General features: G+C 37.2%; 2 protein-coding genes across 6 annotated transcripts in view; one reads left to right on the forward strand and one right to left on the reverse strand.

Annotated features, from left to right (window-relative positions):
- The window catches only part of LOC109841246 (probable WRKY transcription factor 4), a 24,128-nt gene extending 15,675 nt beyond the window's left edge, over positions 1 to 8,453 (forward strand). For 2 of the 4 annotated variants that reach the window (XM_020410153.1, XM_020410150.1), the window contains exons 2-4: positions 4,398 to 5,062; positions 5,147 to 5,311; positions 7,717 to 8,453. In XM_020410153.1, coding sequence (XP_020265742.1) covers positions 4,410 to 5,062; positions 5,147 to 5,311; positions 7,717 to 8,134 — 1,236 coding nt within the window. In that variant the 5' untranslated portion in view covers positions 4,398 to 4,409 and the 3' untranslated portion in view covers positions 8,135 to 8,453. The remainder of the gene's footprint in view (positions 1 to 4,397; positions 5,063 to 5,146; positions 5,312 to 7,716) is intronic. The other 2 variants (XM_020410151.1, XM_020410152.1) reach the window with 2 other exon arrangements.
- LOC109841247 (probable GMP synthase [glutamine-hydrolyzing]) lies at positions 9,470 to 13,967 on the reverse strand. 2 transcript variants are annotated; one of them, XR_002247211.1, is made up of 6 exons: positions 12,964 to 13,967; positions 11,504 to 11,561; positions 11,323 to 11,406; positions 11,083 to 11,224; positions 9,709 to 10,195; positions 9,470 to 9,595 (listed from the first exon to the last, which is right to left on the reverse strand). XR_002247211.1 is itself a non-coding variant. In XM_020410155.1 (5 exons), exons 1-5 carry the CDS (start codon positions 13,451 to 13,453, stop codon positions 9,785 to 9,787), a joined length of 1,185 nt encoding a protein of 394 aa, XP_020265744.1. In that variant the 5' UTR covers positions 13,454 to 13,967; the 3' UTR covers positions 9,603 to 9,784. The 2 variants fall into 2 exon arrangements, 1 of the variants encoding a protein (XP_020265744.1); XM_020410155.1 differs by lacking the exon at positions 9,470 to 9,595 and having other exon boundaries at positions 9,603 to 10,195.

The raw sequence follows: 26,247 nt of genomic DNA on the forward strand, positions 1-26,247 counted from the left end.
TTCTTCAATGAAGCCAACAGGTTGCTTCATGTAGATTTTTTCATTCAAGTCACCATGAAAAAAGATAGTCTTCACATCTAACTGCTCAAGGAAGATGTCTTCTGCAGTCACCAAGCTCAACGCCACCTGGATGGTTGAGCTTCACAATAGAAAAAAATATCTTCGTGTAGTCCACTCCTTCCCGCTGTTGGAATCCCTTTGCTACTAATCTGGTCTTAAACCTCTTGCTTCCATCACTCTCCTGCTTGACCCGGTAGACCCATTTGTTATGCAAGATCTTTTTCTGTGCAGGTAGCTGGTCTAACTCTCATGTCTCGTCGGTGAGTAGAGAATCCATCTCCTTCTGCATCGTATGCTCCCACTGCTGAGATTCACTCACTTGCATTCCCTCCTCATAGCATTCCGGTTCATCGCTATCTGTTAACAATAAGTAATCAAGAGATAAAAGATATCTAGGATTCGGTTTGGGTACCCTGGATGACCTTCTAAGCTCCACGTCCTGGTTAGTTGCTTCTGCACCCAGAACCTCCTTCGTTCTTCGGTCAGAACAAACATCATCACTCTTATCTGGAAATTTCTCTAAATCCATGTACTCAGATCCACCTGCATCCGAAGTGCTGCTCCCACTGTTTTGGCTATCCTTGGTATTTTTCCTGTCCTTATACATCACCCTCTCATTGAATATGACGTCTCGGCTCCTGATGATCTTTCTGTTTTTCTCATCATAAAGACGATACTCGAACTCATCAATATATTATCCAATAAATGTGCACTTCTGTGACTTAGCCTCTAGCTTGTCCCTGACATGGTCACTGATATGAACATAAGCCACACAACCAATTAACCAAATACCCGTAAGTGTGAGAGATTTATCTTCTTTCCACTCCAAACCTCCTCTGGAATCCTAAAATCCAATGGAACTGGTAGCCCATGATTGATAAGGTAATCTGTCGTATGCACCGCATCCGCTCAAAATATCTTAGGCAGACCTGCATGTAATCGCATGTTCCTGGCACGTTTCGTCAAGATCCTGTTCATCCTCTCCGCAATGTCGTTCTGCTGCGGCGTCCCTGGAGTAGTCTTTTCTAAACGAATATCATTCGTAGCACAAACCTCTTGAACTCCTCCAGCTCGTATTCTCCATCATTGTTTGATCTCAGACACTTCACCTTCAGATCTGTCTCGTTCTCCACCATGGTCTTTCACTTCTTGAAGACTCCGAACACCCCGACTTGTGCTTTATGAAGTAAATCTACACCTTCCTCGAGTGATCGTCGATAAAAATGACATAGTATCTCGAACCGTCAAAAAAAGACACACTGGCTGGACTCCATACATCTGTATGAATCAACTCTAGCTTCTGAGCGTTAGGTGGCCTTCCACCCTTTTAAAAACTAACCTTCTGTTTTTTAAAGATACAGTCTTCACAAACCCCGACTTCTACGGAGTCGATCCCGGTTAGCTTTCCATGTGAATGTAAGATCTTCATCCTCTTCTCGCTCATGTGCCCTAGCCTATTGTGTCAGAAATCTGTACTCTCTTTGTCAACTGTAATTGCGATGGTGTTATTCGCATGTGAGGTGAGGTAAAGAGTCCCTAATTTGTTGTCTCGGGCAACTACCATTGTACCGTTGGAGATTCTTCATGAATCCCCTGTGAATGTCGAAACATAGCATTCTGTTCCAAGCTGTCCCATCGAAACAAGATTCCTCTTCAGTTTCGGTACGTGTCTCACGTTCTTCAAGTTTCACTTAGAGTCATTCATCTGAATCTGCACATCGTCATTTTTAACAATATTACAGGCCTCATTGTCCCCCAAATATATTTTTTTAAAGTCCACTGCTACATAATTCTGAAGAAGCTTCTTATTAGCAGTGGCGTGGAAAGAGGCTCCTAAGTCGATGATCCAAGAATCTGAATCGATGTCCATAGCAAGGATCAATGCATCCTGCACAATATGAGCCTTCTGCTCACTCGCATCCTTCTTTGGATTCTGGAGGCTCACTCGCATCCTTCTTTGGACTCTTACAGACTGAAGACATATGACCCTCATGGCTGCAGTTCCAACACTTTCATTTGATAAACCTAACCTTCGAATTCGACCTCTTCTTCGACTTCGACCTCGACCGATTCCTGTTCTGGTTCTCTTTCTTCTGGTTTATGCCTCTTTGCTCGAAACTTAGAGCTGAACCTGAACCTTCTGATTCAGACGATTTTCTTCTGACCTCCTCGGATAGAATCATGTCAACCACCTCACTCAGCTTCAGTTTTTCCTTCCCCGCTAAATTGTTGATTGCCGTCACACAACCTGCCTAATTATCCGGTAACTGCAACGGTAATAAAATGATCTGCACTTCGTCATCGAACGTGATGTTTACGGAGATAAGCTGATCAACAATCATGTTGAACTCGCTGAGGTGCATCATGAAGGATCGTCTTTCTGCCATCTTGAGGTTGAAAAGAGTTTTTACCAGATGCACATTGTTTGCTGCAGACGGTTACTCGTACATCTTCGCGAGCGCTTTCATAAGCCCTACCGTCGTCTTCTCCTTCAAGATATTTTGGGCTACTGTCTTGACGAACGATAATCGGATTTGTCCTAGAGCCTTCCTATCCAGTATCTCTCAATCATTGTCTGACTCTTCTTTCTTCTGTCCCTTATCCTTACCCATCAACGGGCGATATAAGTTCTTCTGGTACAGATAGTCCTCCATCTGAGACTTTCAGTAGGCGAAGTCTGAACCGTCAAACTTCTCAATCTTAGATTTGATTTCCTATGCCATGGCTTTCTCACAAATTGATGAACGAAGCTCTGATATCAGTTGTTGGGGATTCGAAACAGTCAAATCGAACACTTACCCTTCCGGATCTTGTTAGAAAGTTAAGCAAGAAAGAAATTCACCACAAATAAAGATTAAAACTTGCAGGAATAGTAAAAGAGACGAACACACAGATTTAATGAGGTTTGACAACGTGCCTACATCCTCGGGAATCATACCACACAATTCTTTGATTAATTGAAAAAGGAATACAAGCACTCAAACTAGGGTTTAATCTCTTTGAGATTCTCTCTCTAAAAACTCACTTTCAGGTAGTTTCTGATGGTCTAATAAACCCTAAAAATATTTGGGTATTTATATCAATCTGAATCAACACAGAATCCAAAACAGTTTAGGAAACTGCCAGCTCGACTCGCGGTCGATCGCCGAACCAGTTGCGGTCGACCGGATAAACGACAGAACCCAGACTGCGCTTACAGGGTTTTCGCGGTCGACCGGACCTTCTGCCGCTGTCGACCAGAAAAAGTCCAGAGACTTATCTCCAGGGTCCAGGCGCGGTTGACCGTCGAGACCACCGCGGTCGACCGGAAAAAGTCCAGAGACTTTTTCCTGTCTCGTGCACGTTCACGGTCGACCGTCGAGATCACCGCGGTCAACCGTACTGCAGTTTTTCTGTTTCCTTCGTTTTACTTCATCTTCCTGATTCTAGCTTCGGCTTCAGCTTTTGGTCTACACTTAGACTAACAATGCCCACGAGTACGGTGAAAAGTGAAAACCAATTTCTTTCCAATTATCATTTCGGATTGAAGTGTTTGATATTTCTGTTAGTTGCATTCCTTCAACAAGGAATTTGCAAGTTTTCAATGTTTAGACTTCTTGAATTGCAGACAATTTGATGATGCATTAAGGGATTTTATGGGCAAAAATCAGTGAAGTATGTTTGGTAACTATGTATGGCTTTGTGATCTTAGAGCATTTATTTTTCCTTGTCAAATCAATCTCCCACACCTGAAATTATAACTGCAATTTTAGATGGGAGGAAAGAGAAACTTTCTAGAAACAATGAAAAAGGGAAATATGTTTCTATTCTCTTTGATCTGATTCTGCTACGAAACTAAGCCTGATCTTCTCCTTCTGTCAAACAGGAAGCTGTCTTTATCTTTCTGTTTTTTTTTTTTGTCTTTTTTGTTTCCATAATGCTAGCTATATTTTCTTTGTATTTTATTTGTGACCACACAAACTTGGCTGGATGGTTCTTTGTAGAATGGTAGTTCCATACTTTCATTGGCTTTATCTATCATTCATATCCATCATCCAAAATGATGCTTGTGAACTTGTGATATTGTCATTTGTACATGCAAATGGTCTTTCTTTTTATGATTTCTACATACAAGAGGAGGCTAGCAGCTATTTTTCTTTTTCCATTTTTTTGGGTGAGTTATTGTTACTTTTTCTTTTTGATATTTTGTTTTTAACATTTAACCATTCTAGTTCATTCTGTGGTTACTCTGTGGAGTGAAAGTTCCGTTGGCTTTATCTCATTGCATTGTCGTTCTCCTAAACGATACTTAAATTTTAAAAGTTTGAGGTGCTACATGTAAATATCTGTTCTTTCAGGGGCAGATTGCAATGACCCATCAAGCAGTCTTGGCCACAGTTACAGCTCAGGCACATATGCAACTTCAAGCAGCGTATCCTCCTTCATCAGAAGCATTAGTTAGTCCTTCACACTCTGCATCTGTCGACCCTGAACCATTGCAACAGAAGCCTCCATCTGTACCTGAGAACGACGTCTCTACCCCGGAGACGGTGCGACCTCCTCCATCTGAACAAAAGTCTCAATCTACTCAAATCAAGACAAGTTCTTATGATGGATACAACTGGCGGAAGTATGGTCAGAAGCAGGTTAAAGGTGGTGATAGATCACGCAGCTACTACAGATGCACAAACATAAATTGTTCTGCTAAGAAGAAGGTCGAGCGTTGTCCAGATGGTCAAGAAACAGAAATAATTTACAGAGGTGAGCACAACCATGACCCACCTCAAAAGATGAAATCCATGGAAGAGAAAGGGGTTCAGTCTGTTGGGCCTTCTGGAGAGAATGAAACCTTAGATCTTCCAAGCAGTCAAGTTTATGAATCGGAACCTTTGACATCAAAGGCAGACCATAATTCTGGTAACGGTACCCCTGAACGGCAATTGTTTTGTTCTAGTGATTGTGAAGGGGATGCTGCAGTTAATACCGAGGAGGAAAATGCCAATGAACCATATCCAAAAAGAAGGTAATTTATAATAATAATGTTCCATGAAGTATAGTTTCTTGCATTGACAGGTGTGCTAAGGACTATCTGTTGTCTGAAAAACAGGCTCATTGAGACACAAAGCATTGTGCCTTACTCAGCACCAGTCCTTAAAATGATAAAGGAACCAAAGATTGTTGTGCATAGTGCATTTGATGCAGCACATATAGGTGATGGATATAGGTGGCGCAAGTACGGACAGAAAATTGTCAAGGGAAATCCTAATCCCAGGTATGCTTAATTTCTTTTTTTTTTTGGTTTAATTTTTATGAGCATCAGAATGAATTTTTTTGGGTGATCTATGTTTTGTGTTTTCCAACTGAAATGGGTGTTATATAATATAGTTGCATTGAATTGAATTGTATTTTATATGTCTGTAACTGCATCATTGTCTCCGACCCTTAGTCCATTCTGAACTAGTTTGGCGATCTTTTCTTAAAAGATCAAGCTATTGGTGATTATTTTTCCTTCATTTAATTATATGGTTGTAGTTTGATCAACTCAAATGTTGAAAAGTATCTTTCTGCTGTAAAATATGCTTTCCTTTTTGTGCGACAGTGCTAGTGTTTTTTGGCATGCTATTACGTATATTCTAAATTCACTGCCTTCGTTCAGTGAGGGGAAAAACCTACTACTTCAGACTGTAGGATTACAGGCCATTATTTTAAATATACTTTCATCTAGATGGTTACATTCTCCTCTATCCTCGCATGAACCAGGCAATGCTGCTGCAAGTTGGTTGCAACCAAGCCTGGAATGACCTGAGTTCGTTTGTTATGTGGGAATCGAAACAAGAATGGGAATAAAGTAAGGAAATGAATGGAATAAATGTGGAAATGTAATACTTGTTTCCATTATTATGTTTGTGTGCGATTAGAGGATGAAAGGGGAATGATAATATTTTCATTTTTGGTATTGGATAATTAATAATCAATCATGGTATATTTGAAACTTATTTTAATTTGTTTAAGTGGAATTCCCCATAGCATCTCTTTAGTAATGTTTATTCCCACTATATAAACGTAAGAATGGATGAGCAGTGGGATAGGATTTCTAGGTTCCAAAAAGATGATGTTTTTGGTATGCATGAATGAGAAATGGAATGATCATTCCATTCCAACCCCTTCTCGCATATCAAACAAGGCGTATGGGCTTTCCAGTATTTCTTGTATGTCAAAGATTATGTCCAGTATTTCTTAGCCTCCATCTTGATAGGTAATGTGTGATCAGAGGCCTTAGGAGAAGTTGTATCACGTGACACCCCTTCTCATAAGGTGATTGTCGAGGGTCCATGTGATGCCATCAGCAGATAGTCCGCATTAAGACAATGCTTAAGAAAATTTACCTGATGGGTTCACATTAATTCTGCAAACAAGAACCAAGGGAAGAAGAAAAAGAAAGATGAACAGTAGAATTTCGGATTTGTCTAAGGATGATGTCAGTTACTTTTCTCCTTTTTTTTCTTTGAGGCTTTATGTGTGGTAGTTTTTTGGCCCTTTGGAAAGCGGGTGAACTTCTAATGAGTTTGAGGATTATTTATTTTGGATGGATAGAAATATTTGTGGAGGGTAAAAACTTTAGACCATGATTAGTAAAGACAATGATAGAAGTTGTGGTAAGATGAGTTCACTTGTAAAAATCCAATCTTTAATTTAGTCGGAATCACACACATTGGACTTTTATCTATAACGGAGATTAATCTTTGAATTTGTCTTCAATCAGGGCCGCTCATATATATTAAAAACCCTATAGGTTGAAGTTACTAGAATGATATTGACTGAATAATTGTTAAGTTGACAATATATCGAGAAAAATATAGTTGATAGTGTTACTAAACGTTTTTTAAAATATGAAAACTCATCAGAAATAATTGTATTTTTGTTAATTATTAATTATGCGGTGACACCGCTTTCAAGAAATCCTAGATCCGCCACAGTGTGGTGCTTTTATGACAAATTATATTAATCATTCTTCTAAATCTTCTATTCATTTTTTTCCCGTTTTCCCATCATTTTATTCTGTTGTAGCATATCCTAATGAAAACGTCAATCACTATGGTATATGTAAAGTCCTAGCTTGTATTTGCTCAATTATCACTGGAACAAGGTAGGGTAGGTGCAGCACTCTCATTGAGGATCTCCATAGAAAACCATCTTTGGCCACCAGAACAACATATTGTTTCGGGAAACGGCAGAGAAGATCCCTCCCCTACTTAGCATTGCATCAGGATCATATTGATACGCTACATCAGAATGGGAACGCACCCGTCAAATCCTCTTCAGTATTCATATTATAGAGGCCTGACTAAGTTTTATGTTGGCTGTCAACTACCTAATGCAACCATCCTCCTTTGTCTTGTGAATATAAAGGATATTGAACACATCATTTGTGGAGTCTGATCAAACCTTAAAAAAGGAAAAAGAAAAAAATAGCAGTGAGAGGAACTTAACTTTTCTAGTAGTTGGTTGGTTGTGAGGTGAGCAATAGACTATGAAAATTTTAGAGTCGAATGGTTCCAGTACCCCAGATTTTTTTGGATGTCTTTATTTTTTTTATGTGGTTGGTACTTTGTATCTTGCTCTGATGTAGAGTTAAGTTTTTATCTTGCTCTGATTATTTTTCTTCTGTATCCTCAGGAGCTACTACAGGTGCACTCACAGTGGATGTCCTGTTCGAAAACACGTTGAACGAGCTTCAGATGATGCCAAAGCTGTTGTAATAACCTATGAGGGAAATCACAACCATGACCAGCCTCCCATCAAATGTGGCAGTGACCAAAGAAACCCCGCTGCCACATCGGTAACCAAGGATGTGCAATCACGTACTTCTGACTCTTCAGTTGATAATAAACCCCCAACCGAAACCAATAAAGAATTCTCTGGTGATAAAGCTTCAGAACTAGGAGAAGAGAAAGCACTGGATTCAGCACAAACGCTTCTAAGCATTGGATGCAACTCAACCTCTGGAGAGAAAGCCAGTGGAACCAATTCTGACGGCGTAAACCGATCTCTCTTTAGTGAAAATTGTTCTGCAGTTCCTGTCCAAAACTCGTAGAATCAACAGGTTTGTTTTAAGTTAGAGGTTGTATATGCTCATGTATAGTGTTTGACCTGAGCTCTGTTGGTAGCGTCCCCTTATTCAAACTTAACGAACTCTTTTTATTTTTTTTCCTTCATCTTTGTGTCATCCAAAGTTGAGGCAGGTGGAAAAATAGGTGTAATGGAAATTGTATATTTGCTGAGACCTCCAGAAGCCTGCTGGATTAGAGAATACCAAAGAATCAAGGGGCTGAATATTAGTGATTTCATGTTGAGGAGGGGTATAACTTGCATTATAATTGGAAATGAAGTGCATAGAAGAATTGATTGGGATAGTTTATTTGCTGTATTTAGTCATGTATTTTCCTTCTACGCGTCAAAAGATACAAAGAGATCACAGTTTGGCATCTGTAGTTTGAAGTTGGTGCTTGTGTTTTATCTAACAAAGGAGAACATACGCTTACGAGTCTGATGATATATTGCTCGTTTACGTTGCACATGCTTGTTAGAGCCCTAGATTAGGCTCTATCTTCTTCTAATGGCTGGATTAAAATTGAATTTTTAATTCTGTAGCATCATGACTTTTTAATCTATATAACTAGAACAGAACATGTTTTTCGAATAAACTCTTTTAATTGCAGTTTTTGCTTTATACCAGCTATTCTTGATCTGATATTTCAATTGAACAAATTATAAATGGTTTGTTCATGCATGAATGGCATATAAAACATGCTTGTTTTACTCGAGAGAAAACCGCTTCAAAGATGGGGAGCAGGTAAAACTCATTGCGGGTAACCCAGATGATTAGGAGATTTCATTATGACTTCCACAATTTTGGATTCGATTCTAGTTTGGATTATAAACAAAATTATGACTCCCACGATCTTGAATTCGATTCTGGTTTGGATTATAAACAAAAAGGATGGGGCGTAGGAGAATAAAAACGGGAGCCCTATCTGCAGCAGGGAGGCCGTTTTAAACTTTCTTGGATGTAAAAAAAAAAAAGGAAAAAATGACGAAGGAAGAAGAGAGAGAATGGGAATCCTACATCATTTTGTTAAATTTCTAATAGATCCGACCTCAAATTGAAGGCACGCCTAAAAAATAAGAAATTAGATACTAACATTAAAATTCCAAATATTTGGAGGTAGTGGAAATTAAAAACTCAATTATAAGTACCTAAGATGCATCAAACAAAGAACAGATAACGTTTATGTCTGCAACCTACTACTCACGTATCAGCGGACCCGCGGTAGGCGCACACGAAACCATTGGTAAAATACATAACAGTGAACATATTATACACGGTAACGGTAGATATAGATGGAGCCTCTCACTAATCTAAGAGTCATGCACTCAAAAGAGAAGTCAAAATAGAAAAGAACACGCAGGGCAGAATAATGAGAAACGAAGGAGACAAATTTTATGGTTGTAGCAATCATTAGGTGCAGGGCCACAGCCACCTAACTGCTGTTCCCTGCAAAGAAAAGAATCATCAGACGCATTCATTAGAGCACCTACAGATCTACAGACAAGGGTGCATTAGATGGTTAAGTTTTATACACAAGAGAGGATCAACACAACAACCACCTCTTTGTCAACAGCGCACATACAGATGGTAGGCACCCAAAACCACACGCCTAAAACCTAGCAGCACCTCCTAATGCTATGAAGGGGGTGGTAGTATACTCGTATCATCCACAGCTCTAGCAAACTCCAAGCCAATAATACTCATCTCTTCACAAACCGTAACGCCTTTTCCTTCACCTCCTCCAACGGTGCACTTGTTATTACTAGCTTGAACTTGATCGTCTGCTCTTTCTGCTGCTGAGGCGCATTCTTCAAAGCGGTAGCAGCTGATCAGGTGGTCGTTGGTTATGCCGGCTGCCTGCATGAAGGAATAAATGACTGTAGGTCCCACGCTTCGAAACCCCCTTCTCATTAGGTCTTTGCTGATCGTATCAGCTTTAGGGGTTTTAACAGGAACCTGGCGAGAGTAGCGGAATCTGGTGATGATTGGCTTTTGGTTCACAAAGCTCCAGCAATATTTGTCAAATGATCCAAATTCCTCTATGATCTGTACGATAGTACAATAAAGTCAGGAGCATAAAGTGTAACTATTATAAGGGAGGAAAATCGTCAGAAGACTTCAAATTTTATGGATAATTCAATTTCAAGGAATAAGGTTTTTTCCATACAAAAAGGAAACTCAGATGCATCGATTCAATATAAGAAATATATTAACTCAGGCAACTTAAGATATACCAAGTTCGGCGAACTCTGAAAGAATCTTATCAGAAGAAATGACATTATAAGGAACACTCAATGGACCTGTTTCATACAGCGTACAACAATATGCAAGAGAAGTCAAAAGGTTCACCAGAAACAAAATACAAATACTGGTTGAAGGGGCACCAAGTATACAATGCATAAATGAAGACTAAAACTGGATAGATAACGATATGGCATGAACAGAAGCTGAAAAAAGTTCAGGAACTGATTAACATGTCTTGCATTATCTGCAGATTAGTTTAACGGTAAATTCACGTAAGGCTGGTTGTTATTATAGCCTAAATAGTAGAAAGCAACCGTGTTACAGCATTCAACATATGGTATTTCCCCCCATCTAATATCAGTTGCATGACTCCAACGTCCAACATGATTCCTCACCCCATTCCACTGTTACTACTTCAATATAGATCTTCAAACTATCTCCACCAACTTAATCAATATGAAATGACATTGAAAGGAAGACTGAATAAAGGATTTGAATTTCTCAGCAATCATAGAACAACATTTTACCCAATATCCAAAAAAGTATAAATCACATTGTAGTGCTGTAAGTGGTAGGCTAAACCTTCAATTTTAAAAGTGTCCAAATATAACGCCAACGTAAATAAATGCGAAGCAACAGAAAACAAAAGAAAAAAAGAAAAAGAAAGCAAAATAAAGACAGGAACACACCTTAAGAACCTGAAGTGCATTTTCAATGACAGCGCGGAGCTTTGCTTCAGATAACAATGAACTGGCAGTGCTTCCTTGTGCTATAATCTTCTTCTCATTCAATTTAGCAACCAGCACAGGATCAAAATCCATGAACACTTCCCTGTTGGACATGATATATGCCACAACAGTTACAAATCATGTGACGTGATATATCAATAGATGAATAGCTATGATTTTTGGTGCAGGTAACCTAAGCACCTGAATATGTTCCTTTTGCTGAGGATTGCTGGCCATGTAAGCTCAGCCAATGCACTGGAGAGTACAAGTAACTCAAACAGTTTCCTGCAAGATGCTCATGATATCAGATACCCTATACCGCTGTTAGTTTGTGGCATTTTATATAGCTCCCAGATTGAACGACAACATATTAGTTGCATACTTATCATCATGGACAGGAACTCCCCATTCTTCATCGTGAAAAGCAGCATAGCATGGATCTGTTGAAACACATGAATAATGGCATGAAATAAACAAATTGCAAATGTTCAGGCCACATGAATCTTAATTCAATGAGAACCAGCAGAAAACTCAAGATGAAAGATTAAAATAAAACCAAAAGCCAAACAGCAGTAATAGTCTGCATTTGGGTAAGACATTGAAGTGATAATTAAATTATAAGTTCAAGCAATCTCAAAAATCAGAATATATGGGAGGTAACATGAGAATAAGATGATTATGAACATCTAAAATCACATTTGCTTCACCTGTTCACTTATTTATGCATGTTACAAATTTCCAAATTTCCCATTAAGGTTAAATAAGTTATGTCAACATGCCATAGCATCTGCAAATGGCACTAAATTTTGTATCCACTAATATTCTAGATACAAATATATACTAATGTTTATATACGCTCCCCTAAGTGAATTCGGTAACCTGCAAAGCTCAGTTCATGTAATTTAATAAAAAAAAATGTAAGGATAACACCGAGGCAAGGCAGTTGAGCAAACAAAATCTGAATTGAAATCTCAGTCTTATGCTCGCCTTCTAGATAATTGTAAATTTTTCTTCTTGTTTTTCCTTCCAGAATCAACATCCAGTTTTAAGATTCATGCATAAGAAGCATTTTCTACTCAAAGATCAAATCAGGAAGAGTATCCATTTTCCTGTACAGGTAAGAGTAATAAAGTTCAGGATGTACAAAGATTATATGGAGTTGGGAGCTTAACTTTGGTTACAAAAGTCACGTTAGAAACTTGGAACGCAGGTCAACATGCACTGAGCTTTCCTACTATTGAGTTTGATTAAGAGACTGGTGGTGCTCCTCAAAACAAAAGCAGACTTCTTCTATCTGCCAAGTTCATAACTTTTCCTTCTTTAGTATTCTTTTGTTTGATTAAGAAGATTCTGTGGCGCATATCTACATTAGTCGGGCAAGAAAAGTATTTAAGCATGCCCGCAGGTGAAGAAAGCATGACTGCAAACCAATCGTGAAACTGTAAGTAGTATAATCTTGAATACTATTAAAAAAAAACCATCTTACTCCTCCGTTGTAACTATTTTAAGATTAACCGTAAGACATTTCCAAGTGGAAACCAGAGTGAATAATCACAATAATATCTACGTTTTATCTTAATGGCTGGCGCGGGAAGGTTTCCCTCGGCTGTTCTGCTAACTAGAAGGCTCAGCAACTTACCCCAGAGGCCACAGAATAAAAGTTTAGCAAGCCAATTCGCACGAACACTATTTGTTTCTCCCGACGAACATAAATTTTAAAAGGGCAGCCAGTAGGCAATCTGACTATTTCCGAATTATGAAACAATGCACAAAATAATCACAGGAAAAAAAAAGTTGTTCTAAGAAACAAGAAACGTAACGACCAAGACTCGAGGAGGGTACCGGTATTTGACGTCACCCAGCTGCACCTCCTCTTTCCATCCCCTTGCCCCGGCTCCGCCAAATTCACAGATTCCATGTTAGGAATAATTCTCGCCGCAATTTTCTCGGGTCTCGGAGAACTCTGCCTCCTCCTACCACTAAACCCTGCTCTCCCGATCCTCCCAGTCGACGCCCGGCTAACAAACGAATCAGTCGAAGCATCCGAAGAACACGAAGCATTCAGCGACAAATTCGATTTCAGCAACCACTCCTGCCTCCTCAAAATCGAAGCGGCACTATAACTCCCATTCGAACTCTTCGGATCTGCGCCCAAATTCGAACCTTTCTTCTTCTTCTCCTCGTCAATTACCTCCACTTTGCCCAAATTCTTCGAGGCCGCCGGCTTTTTCCCGCTCGCCGGCGACCTAGCCTTGTTCCCCGCCGGCACAAGCACCGGCCTCGCCTCCGACTCGGCCACGTTCATCGATCGCAGCTTCGGAGCTCCCGACATCGTATCAAACAAGCAACGAAACCCAACAAAAAGGGGCTCTTTTAAGCACAGATCTCCACTTTACCTGCTCCAAACTTTTCCTTGATTTCGATGGCAATGTAAGTTGGTGCGAGGTCCAATCGGACGGTCACAGTTCGATCCCGTCGCCATCACCAGAATCTTTCAAAAGAAAAAGCTTTAGATTTGTCGCCCTAATGCCCTATTTTAAAAAAAAACCAACTGCAGTTGGATTAGCTCGACGCCCTAGGAAACCGACGGACTAACTGAAACTAGGGTTTCGCTCCAAAATCGAGGAGAATCCATGAATTGCTGCGAGACATTGCCGAAAGTGGCGGTGAAAACCCTAGAATCTCGAGAACGGCGCTCGGATCGAAGGCGTGAAACCCTAGAACGAGTGAAGAGGGGGGGAATAAACTGGGGATTTTAATGGGAATGAGGGTTTTTTTTTCCCTTTTTTTTGCTTTTTTTATTTTTTTGCCCCTTCCCTTTTCTTCGTACTGATGAGAGTGTTGTGAGGGATCGCGGGGGATGACGGGAGAGCGAGGGGATAAGGGGTTTTATCTGGGTGACCGGCTGTAGCCGGTTGACAAACCGGTTCTGTTTGGGAGAGGTGTCAACGTGTCACGGTTCGAGGAGAGTGGGGTCCGTTTATGTTTCCTTGTCTCATTTTCAGTTTTGCCCTTTCTTTCCTGAACTACAGTCTACAGACATCAATTTCTTGTTAGGGGCTGTTTGGTTCGCTTTAAAAGCTCGTGGACACCACCTTCACGTGGGATTTTTTGTTTCCGCTCTTTTATTTTCGTCACTTTGGTTCGCTAGGGTTGAAGAGGGAAACCGAAGCTGAAAACGCCGCCACCTCGGCTTTTTTCCTCTCCCCCATTTCCCTTTCTCCCAGCCGAGAAAAATCGACGAAACCCTGGCGCCACAATCGCAATTTTTTCTCGCCTCGTTGATTTGCTTTGTAATTCTAGAGTGTACCTACTTTGCCTCCTGCTCCCGTCAGAAATATACTCGCGGCCGCAGCTTGGGCATTTCTTCAGAGAATATGGCGGGGGGCGGGAGCGGCGGCTGAGCTTTTTGCCGACGGTGTTCAGCTGCTGAAAAAATTCGTTGATATATCCTCCTCGATCTCATATTATGTAGTGGGGTTGCTTTGAAAAATTCAGATCTGAGCTTTGTTGGTGCTTTTGCTTCCGAAATCAAGGTAAAAAATGTTTTTTTTTTTTATTTTCAAATTATTAGTTTATTTTACAACTATTTATGTTACTGTAAAATCTTAGATCCAAGCTATGCTAGCGTTGTTGCTTGCAAATTTTTTAATTTGATTAATTTTCTAATTGTTAGATAGTATGAAGATGTTGTGGAACATTATTTTTTTTGGTGAATCTGATGGATCTATTGATGGATGTGTTGGCTCTTGATATTTGTTGTTGCCTTAAGATTTCGAAAGGCAATTTTTTTCATTTTAGGAGCTAAAAGTTCAGATCTTTGATATTTTTAAATGCTATTTATGTTACTGTAATTTTTTTGCTTAGATATTGCAGTAATCCATGTTGGTAATTAGTAATTTGTTCACATCACATGAATGTTCACACATCTTCAATATGCAATTTGTTCGATTTTTTAGTTATGTAAAAAATACCACAATGCACATAAACAAACACAATTTCTACATAAACAATGTTACATGTCATATCTATGAATATATATCAGTTTGTCATCTTTGAAAATATAGCAATTTGTTCGATTTTTGAGTTACGTAAAAATTTCCACAATGCAAATAAACAAACACAATTCCTACATAAACAAGGTTACATGTCATATCTATTAAAATATATCAGTTTGTAATCATAAAAAGTATATCAGTTTATAATCTTGTTGGTTTATCATTAATTTTTGTAAATTACAATTCATTCATATTTTGTTAGAATTCTACTTAGTTTCTAACTGGATAATGATTTTTGGCATCGTAGATGGATTGTGATGGGGATTGTTTTGATGAACAAAGTGTTGTTAATATGGTTCAAGGTGATGCACTGTCCATTTTTAATATAATAATTACAGTCATAAGGAGAATGTAAGCTAGACGTAAATCAATTCGTCGTGGTCCAAGTGGGGAAAAAAGACAAGAGAGGGCTAGAGTTAAACACATGGAGTGAAATTATAATAGTTTTAGTGATAGTTGCGTAAATTATATTAGAATGCGGAGTTGTGCTTTTGTTAAACTAGCGAGTAAAATGAGGAACAATAGCCTGCTAAAAGACTCAAGGAATGCAACAGTGAAAGAACAACTTATCATGACACTGAACATTTTGGGTCATAAATTTAAAAATCGCATTATCAGATCTTATATTTTATAAGATCAGGGGAGACAGTTGGTAGATATTTCAACAAGGTATCACAATCAATTATTTGCCTGTATGGACAGTATCTGAGATAAGCCCCCAATGACATTCCCCAAGAGATCGTTAACAACTCATTATAATACCCTTATTTCAAGGTATATCTACACTTTAAGCATATTTACATGTATAATCAATAAAAGTAAATTTTAATTTAGGTGTGTGATACACGTATTATAGAATTGCATTGGAATGATAGATGAGACACATGTTGATGTAATGCTTCTGATTAATCTTGTTGCACGCTTTCGAGGTCGCAAAGGTATTACACAGAATGTGCTTGCAGCTTGCACCCCAAACAAGCTGTTCACATATATTTTAGCAGGTTAGGAGGGGTTTGCAAATGATTATAGGATTCTTTAGGATCCATTATCTAGACCACAACCACATAGATTGAAAGTCTATGATGGTAATTAAATAAAGACTTAACATTATGACTTTTTTAAGTTTAATATTCAAACTTAATTTACTTAACAATTTTCTCAATAAAATTATAGGCAAATACTATCTGTGTGATGCTAGGTACCCAACCATGGTAGGTTTCATCTCTCCATACCGAGGTGTTTGATATTATTTGAAAGAACATTCGGGTAAAAAAAAACCTACAAATAGAAGGGAACTATTCAAACTAAGACATTTTTCATTGATGTCTAAGATTGAATCTGCATTTAGCACATTGAAGAATCGTTTCAAGATTTTGTGTGCTAAGCCGCATTATCCTTTTCCTATACAAGTAGATATCATATTGACATGCACGGTACTCCATAATTTCATTATAACCGTGGATCCAAATGATAAACTACTCAACGGTGATGAATTTAATGAAGACATTGATGGTGAGGTGGCAAATGAGAATGACAATAGTTAAGTTGATTTTACTCAAAATCAAACCCAAAGAGAGCAAACTGAATCAAGAAATGAGTGGAAGACTCTTAGGGATGACATTGCCTGGGCGATGTGGGTGGACTACCGTGATAAGTATAATCATGGTGTAACAACAGAGACTTGATATTGATTTTTGTAGTTCTATTCATGCTCATATATGTACTCTTTAACTCTATTTCCCGTTATTATGTTTTGCTTTTAATTCATGTATTCATGTTTTACTTTTTTCAGTTATCTAACTTTCTCTATTTAATTAGTAATGGCTGATAATGCATCACTGAGTGGGAGAGATAATAAAAAATGCAAGGGTGTAGTTCCATCACGTCCCCCACCACCTCAATCCCCTCAGTCCATGCATCATAGTGATGGTAGATATTTTTCATTTCAGCAGTCGTACTTTGTACAACCACCTCAAGCGTACCCAAAACATGTCATTCCATAATAGCAGCTACTTTTTGATGCACCATCAGTTAGGATCATATACGAACATGCTAAGTTCTCTAACTTTAGCTCCACAATTTCATAGTCCTAATCTTAGTGGGTGCAACTGTCTCTCACTAGTGGTTATGGCTCAACTCCTGAATCAGGTTCTAAACGGGACCTCATAGAAGAAAGGGTAGAAACATCACCAAATCCAAAGAAGAAGAGAAAAAACACCACATCAAAAAAAATAGTGAAGCTCGTGGTTCTCAAGGGTCCAAATATTTTTTTTGGGATTCCTATTATGATGATGAGCTCATTCTATTTCTGAGCGACTTGGTAAGAAAGTGTTACAAACCCGACAAAAGCTTTAAGAGAACTGCTTTTGATATGGCTTTTCAACATATCAATGACGAGTTTACACAGTTTTTAAGTGAGATAATATCATGCAGCGCATCAAAACTCTACGTACAATATTTCGTGATATAGAAACTTATCGTAAGCTTAGTGGTGCCGGATGAGATGATAGTACGAAGACTGTCATCATGGATCTTGAATGTTTGGATAGGTGGATTGAGGTAAATAAACCCTGGTTAAAGAATATATTTTTTCCATTTCTTTTCTTATTTTCATTGAATTAATTAAACTATACTTTTTAGAACAAGACATTGATGGTGAGATAATATCATGCAGCGCATCAAAACTCTACGTACAATATTTCATGATATAAAAACTTATCGTAATCATAGTGGTGCCGGATGGGATGATAGTACGAAGACCGTCATCATGGATCCTGAATGTTTGGATAGGTGGATTGAGGTAAATAAACTCTGGTTAAAGAATATATTTTTTCCATTTCTTTTTCTTATTTTCATTGAATTAATTAAACTATACTTTTCAGAACAAGACATTAATTAAACTATATTTTTCAGAACAAGACATTGAATTAATTAAACTATACTTTTTCTTATTTTCATTGAATTATTCAATCTAAGACATTCTTCATTGATGTCTAAGATTGAATCTGCATTTAGCACATTGAAGAATCGTTTCAAGATTTTGTGTGCTAAGCCGCATTATTCTTTTCCTATACAAGTAGATATCATATTGGCATGCACGGTACTCTATAATTTCATTGTAACTGTGGATCCAAATGTTGAACTACTCAACGGTGATGAATTTAATGAATACATTAATGGTGAGGTGGCAAATGAGAATGACAATAGTTAAGTTGATTTTACTCAAAATCAAACCTAAAGAGAGCAAACCGAATCAAGAAATGAGTGAAAGACTCTTGGGGATGATATTGTCTGGGCGATGTGGGTGGACTACTGTGATAAGTATAATCATGGTGTAACCACAGAGACTTGATATTAATTTTTGTGGTTCTATTCATGCTCATATATGTACTCTTTAACTCTATTTCCAGTTATTATGTTTTGCTTTTAATTCATGTATTACTTTTTTCAGTTATCTAACTTTCTCTATTTAATTAGTAATGGCTGATAATGCATCACTAAGTAGGAGAGATAATAAAAAAGAAAAGGGTGTAGTTCCATCACCTCCCCCACCACCTCAATCCCCTCAATCCATGCATCATAGTGATGGTGGATATTTTCCATTTCAGCAATCGTACTTTGTACAACCACCTCAAGCATACCCGAACATGTCATTCCATGATAGCAGATACTTTTCGAACTTTGCTTCCACAATTTTATAGTCCTAATCTTAGTGGGATGCAACTTTCTCCCACTAGTGGATATGGCTCAACTCTTGAATCAGGTTCTAAATGAGACCTCATAGAAGAAGGGGTAGAAACATCATCAAATCCAAAGAAGAAGAGAAAAAACATCACATCAAAAAAAATAGTGAAGCTGGTGGTTCTCAAGGGTCCAAACATTTGTTTTGGGATTCCCATTATGATGATGAGCTCATTCTATTTCTGATCGACTTGGTAAGAAAGTGTTACAAACCCGACAAAAGCTTTAAGAGAATCGCTTTTCATATGGCTTTTCAACATATCAATGAGAAGTTTAACACAGTTTTTAAGTGAGATAATATCATGCAGCGCATCAAAACTCTACGTACAATATTCCATGATATAGAAACTTGTCGTAATCTTAGTGGTGCCAGATGGGATGATAGTACGAAGACTGTCATCATGGATCCTGAATGTTGGATATGTGGATTGAGGTAAATAAACTCTGGTTAAAGAATATATATTTTTCATTTCTTTTTCTTATTTTCATTAAATTAATTAAACTATACTTTTCAAAACAAGAGCTTTAAAAATGCTAAGCTTAAACAATACGTCAATAAACCCTTGAGGCATTATTAATCTATGATGATCTCGCCCTTATCATCGGGGATGATCAAGCTACAAGACAATTTGCTAGTGATGCTTGGGAAAATTTTAGCCGTAGTGAGTCCATAAATCTTAGAGATGAGGCGAACTCACCTATGCATTCTCCCTAATCCCCTCAAGTACACATTTTGGATGATGAGTACACTCCTCCGCCTAAGGAAGCACCCAACACATCATGTTTGTGAGCTGGTTGTGTTCAGGTTGTGAGCCTGGTTTGTGAGCCTATATGCTCAAGTTATGAGCCTGGTTTGTGAGCCTATATGCTCAAGTTCGTGAGCCTGGTTTGTGAGCCTGGTTGTGTTTAAGTTGTTACATTGTGGATGCTCTTTTGTTTTGTTTGTGAGCCTGGTTGTTTTCAGGTTGTGACATGTTCCTGTTTTGTGGAGCCTGGTTGTGTTCAGGTTCTGTCCTATTCTGTTTTGTGGATGCCCTTTTGTTCACGTTCTATTTGTGATATGTTTTGTGGATGATGTTTTGTTCAGGTTTGTTCTCAGCTAGATTTTGTGCATATATGACTAGTTTTGTAAGAGGTGCTGCTCATTCATATATGCTTAGGTTTGTGAGCATGTTTTGTGGTCATGTTTGTGCACAACAGCCTCCTTATCATCAGGTTCTATTCATGTTTGTGCAAAACAGTCTACATGAGCATGTTTTGTGTTCATGTTTATGCATACCAGATTTCCTGATGTTCAAGTTTGTGCTATGTTTGTGTTCAGTCACTTGGAGTTCTATTTGTGTTCAGGTTTTTCGCACTGTTTGTGCTTAGTTTTGTGTTCATCGATTTGTGTCCAGGCAATGTTTTTCTGGGTTGTTTATGTCCAGGCACTTGGTTATTCTATTTGTGTATAGGTTTGTTTTGTTTTGTCCTTACTATTTGTGGACTGTTTTGTGCACATGTGACCTTATTTTGTGCATATATGACCAGTTTTTGTGCTCAGTCGGGTTTGTTGTGTTTGTTAATTTTGATATTGTTTGTGGGTGTTCGGCCGGATTTGTTGATTTTGATACTATTTGTGGGTATTCAATTTAGGCTATGATGATTGTTAATTTTTTTGAGATTAGTAACCTACAATATCTGTTGATATTGCATTGGATGACTAACAATGATGATATTGAACAAGTTCTGAGCCCACAGCCATAATTCTCATATACATGTGGCTGATTTATTTTGTGACGTCCCAAGGTTCACACAAGTCTGCAGTTCAAGGTAAAATCCAGATTGTCAAATCTACCATGCACCCACACAATATATTAACACGTTTCACTAATCACAGTAATGTCCTCTAGTAGAATTAATAAGAAGTGAAGGTACAAAACATACAAAATGAGGAAGTAAAAATAATAGACATGATATAGAAGGAGATGTCTCATAAATAAAAGAATCATGTCTCAACTAAAGTACATATGATATATGAAATAATAAAATGTCTCAACATGAATTAACTAAATCTCATACTAGGGTACTCTACCTTTATAAAATGAATACAACTCTAAAGTCTGAACAATGAACGTAACTATACGGTGGAGTTTCAGCTACTAAGACTACGCGACAGCGACTATGCTAGAACTCCGTCATCTTGCGGCTCTCCGAAACTCTGAGCTGCCTGAAAGAGATAATTTAAACAAAAAGAATAATAACAAGAGCGTCAGAGCGCTACAGTAAGATCACCTCCATCCGCCCCCAAGGGAAGGGCTACTAGATGAAGTAGAGGCTCTACCTATTAAGCATAGTCTACCTAGATTATTTTTCTCATACCTAATGGAATCAATATTTAGATATCTACAAAATGAGACATAGTACGTCGAGCAAAATAATCCAAATAAAAAAACTCTCATGTATATATCATATGTCTTAAATTGTAGATACCTAAACATTAACATCAAACTAGAGATAAACAATCTAAAGGAAATCAATAATTAGAAATCCATAACACGAGACTAGTACGTCGAGCGAAATAATTCAAACAAGAAAACTCTCATGTATATATCATATGTCTCAAATTGTGAGTCCATAAATACCAATTCTAACTCTATGAATGAAAACAACACTCAAAAGAAAATACTTCAAAGCTCAACTATATAGTCACATCTCGAACTACCCTCGAATAGTTGACGTAATAATAAAAGAATATCTCACAACTCAAAACATCATAGGCCATATCATGTATGCCACATACCAAAGAAAGTACCCTACTCTTGGGTAATCTAACATGAGTGTAAACTATCACTGTAAAATATGTATATATTCATCTCCATGTGCAATAGCGATACTTTTGTAAGGTTCTTACTAAATCGCTCTGTGGCATTAGGTTTTATCTCCCTAATCCGGTTACATGAAATAGCGATACTTTTGTAAAGTTCTCACAATATCATGTAGATTCAATGTCCTTATTCAATCGTTCTGCTACAATAGATTTTATCTCTCTATTTCCAGATGATGCATCCAGATGATCGTACAGCGGATATATATGCATCTCCACGTGCAATAGCGATACTTTTGTAAGGTTCTTACTCAATCACTCTGCGGCATTAGGTTTTATCTCCCTAATTCGACTACATAAAATAACGATACTTTCGTAAGGTTCTCATAATATCATGTGGGTTTAACTTCCTTACTCAATCGTCCTTACGGTAATAGGTTTTATCTCCCTATTTCCGAATATGCTCATTCATCCTACGGTAATAGGTTTTATCTCCCTATTTCTAGATATGCTTTCAGATGATCTTACAACAGTGAATAGGCACCTCAGCCCAACCCGAAAAACAGACACCGATCACCTTCGAGTATTTGGTACAACCGAGGTCTCGTTACGGGGAAAACAATCAAATACACCTAGTATGGTACAGCCGAGGTCTCATTACGAGATAAACAACTATACTGAGCATCCATAATTGATGATCAATACTTTATCATATGTTAATTCACTTTTATCAACTCAACGTGTGTCAAATATCTCGACAGTACATGCAAAACAACATAAACTAAGTGTACGTGCACATATCTTGGTGTGCGTATCAAAAACTGGTATTCACCAATATTCCGGGTGTTAAACAACTCCTAAACATCAAAATATAATAGTACAAAATTGAGAAACTCTCTCGAGAGTCAAAATAATATATTACAGATATGCACAGGCTATAACAAGAAATGGCGGTCGACGTATAATTGGCGTTGGTCGACCGCGGACAGGGTTCAGGGGTTGCCTAGGCTCCTGCCTAGCACGCGGCCGCCCGCCGCTTAGGCACGGTCGACCGTCGCTTAGGCACGGTCGACCAAACCTAATTTTTCTAGATTATGTAGGTTTCTGCATAGTTGTGTTCGTGTCATATTTTTGTGATTTAAACATGTTTAAATCATACTGAAACATACATAAAATATTATAAACTGTAAATCATCATCTCTAAGAATTATTAAACACCAATAACATGATTAATTGTAAAAATAAACATGCTTAAACCCTTAAACATGCATGAAACATCACTATGACGATTAAACTTACAAAATCTCAGTTAAACAACATGAAACATTAAAAATAGCAGATTAACATCACTGGGAACAATTTCAACATATAAAACATGATTATTTGCACAAGAAATTATATTTAAACCCTCAATCATGCACGAAAACTCAAAACGAAGAATAAAACATCTAAATTTAGATAAATAATGTTTTAATCATCTTCAGATCTTGAAACACTTCTGTAAATTCGTTCTTAATCTCTTTAACATGAAAATACTTAGTATTTATATACATAATACAAACGATTTGCTTTTTATACACAAACTAATCAATTAGACTCTATAAAACTTATTAAAAACTTTTTAAAAATATTTTAAAACAGAGAGAGGGATTAGCAGAGATGAAACTCGCCCTCATATCGGTATTGTGCTTCACAAAGCTATCAAAATTCATAAGGAAAATATCTAGGGTTTTTGAGGGGAGATGATGGCTGCTAGGGTTTAGAGATATGATAAAATAGATGAATTTTCATAAAAAAAATACAGGTATTTATAGAGGTAAACCCAAAACAAACTCGTTTGAACCGAACCAGGAAACCTAGTCTGACTGGGAAAACCACCTTCGGTATTTTGGTTGTAATTTTCTCAACTGATCTTAGAATGAGGTAATTTAAGATTTGTTGGAAAGCTATTAAAGAGAACTACAACTTTGGTTTTTTTAGTTTTTCCATATTCCAACTGCATCATTGTATAAAATACATATACTCTTAACTAGTCGTTTTTCCATATTTTAGGCTCGTGTATATAGTGCATGATTTCACTCCTATATTCACATATATACATTGAATTGATCTCAAATCAATTTTTAGCATACTTAAACATTAATAAATATTATTTATCACTATATAACATATTTATTATTATTTATCAAAATATTTTCAAATTCATGGAGTTTTACATATTTGACATGATGCCAAGACATATTTTCAAATAATTTTTGCACATAAAGTTCATCAACATGAATAAATTATCATGTTTGATGCGATTTGCTATGTTATATACATATTTATGGCTATTCAGGTCATTTATATGTTTTTATAGGTTTCAGAAGAATTTTTGGCTAATTAAGGTACGTATTTCATAAATTTATGAATAATTTGGTTATTACAAGTCTTGTTTCTTTTTTCTTGGAAAACATGTTTCGTGTGATTTTTTCATCTCAAACAGGTATATTTCAGGTCAAATCAGCTATGTAGTTCATAGTAATTGATTCATGTTATTTCAGGTTTTGTATGACTTCATTAATACAAACAAAAAATTATAATTCATTCGGGATATTATTATTTGTTCATTTTACATTCGTACTTTTATATGATTAAGATTGCCTCCAATAATGAGCACAAATAAATTTGTCTATAGTTGGAGGTAATCTTACCATGGTGACCATAAACACTTTCCTTTAAAACCAACAAAACACAAGAAAAGTGGAAAATATCAAATCAACAAAAGTTTTCCCTTTTTTTAATGCAAATCAAACACAAGAAAAGTAAATATATTGGTTTCGCACCATTTTATGTGCGAACCAAACCAAAACAATCTATTTCTTGGAAAAGTTTGAAAAACACAAAATTTGTGTTTCTTTACAAGGAAATGCATTTCCCTATATTTAGGAAACGAACCAAATAGCCCCTTAATTTATTAATTTTGTATAATTGCCAAACATCTTTTGACTTTCACCGCGTTAAAATTTTGATGTTGTAGCGAACGTTGAGGGTTGTGCATAGGTGAAAGGTAAATTGAGAGAATAAAGCAATTTCTAAGGTTAATTTACAATTGTCATTATTTGGGTCAAACTTAAAAACACCTACGATTTTGGGGAATATATAAAAAACCAAAATTAAAGTATGTGTACATTTTACTAAACACCAAAATAAGTTTAGGTGTTTGACCTAAATCCCCAATATCTTTGAAACTTCCATTAAAGCCCCAGTAACTTTTGGTAAAAAAAACTCCCTAAAATTTACTCTTTAGTTAATGTATAGTTAAATGACCAAAATACCCTATGATAAATTTTGGCCGATACCTCAATAAGTTTCGCTCTCTGTTAGTTAACCCCCAATAATTTTTGATAAAAGAATTCAATAACAAATGTTTATAATTGGGTTTTTACATGAAAACCGTCTTAATTTTTATCCAAATTGTAACTTATTAACTTTTTTTTATGTAAACCACCTTGGTTCACTTACACGTTCATAAGTAACATTTTTGACACTTTAGCCCAAAAAAATTTAAATATACCCGTTTTACTGCTCTCCTCTCTCCACCTTCTTCCTTTCCTCAACTCTCTCCCACCCCTTACATCCCCTCTCCCCCTCCCCGTTCTCCCTCATCTCATCTTTTCCCTCTCCTCTCCATCTCCTCTTGATCCTCTGCCTCCTCCACCATCTCCTCCATTCCTAGGATCTCTCCAAATCCTAACCACTTTCCTTCTATCCTCCCCACTCATCTCCCTTCCTATCTCCCTCCTCCTCCTTTCTCTTCTTCATCGTCGTCTCTCAGCTCTCTCTCCCCCCCTTCCCCCCACCTGCCCTCTCCCTCCTTTCCTCCCGCCCATGACCTAACCGTTGCCTTAACCTCCTCCTCCGTCCTAATCCATCGACCCCTGCAACTTCCCCTCCTTCTCCTCCCCCCTTCCTCTCCTCCTCTTTTTTTTTTTTGATTTAGACTAAGGGTATCATAGTATTTCATATTTTTAAGAATATGGAATACCAAAAAATGTGACATTGAGAACATGTAAGCAACTAATATGGTTTAAATAAAAAGTAATAATGATGGTAAGTTACAAATTGGGCAAAATTAAGGTGGTTTTCATGTAAGGACCCTTTATAATTTTTACCTTTTTCATGTAAGAACCCTTTATGTTTTAAAAAAGTTGTTTGTAAATTTTAAAATATTTTAGATTTTTTGTATTTTTTGTATCTTTTGTAATTTTTATATTTAAAGGGTCAATTTGAAAATGTCATATTTTTAAGGGGCAATTTGCACTTTAAAATTTTAAGGGTGCTATTTTTCATTTTTTTATTTTTATTGTTTCTTTTATTTTCATACTTTTAAGCGTTTGTTTGAATTTTGGATTCTTCAGAGGTGCTGTAATTTTTATATTTAAAGGGGATTATTTATATTTTTTTAGTTTTATAAGGGATTATTTGAAATTTATGATTTTTAGGGGTCATTTCTAGTTTTAGAATATTTAGGGATTTTTT

This window comes from Asparagus officinalis, chromosome 5 (genome assembly GCF_001876935.1).
Source record: "Asparagus officinalis chromosome 5, Aspof.V1, whole genome shotgun sequence".
NCBI lineage: Eukaryota > Viridiplantae > Streptophyta > Magnoliopsida > Asparagales > Asparagaceae > Asparagus > Asparagus officinalis.

Bases quoted from the DNA above. Each gene is read 5' to 3' on its own strand.
- LOC109841247 (XM_020410155.1), bottom strand. From the start codon at position 13,453: ATGTCGGGAGCTCCGAAGCTGCGATCGATGAACGTGGCCGAGTCGGAG. The intron at 11,562-12,963 runs GTACCCTCCTCG...GTGTTTCAACAG, and splicing joins CTGGGTGACGTCAAATACCG to ATCCATGCTATGCTGCTTTT. The intron at 10,196-11,082 runs GTGTGTTCCTGT...ACTATCGTACAG, and splicing joins ATGCACTTCAGGTTCTTAAG to ATCATAGAGGAATTTGGATC.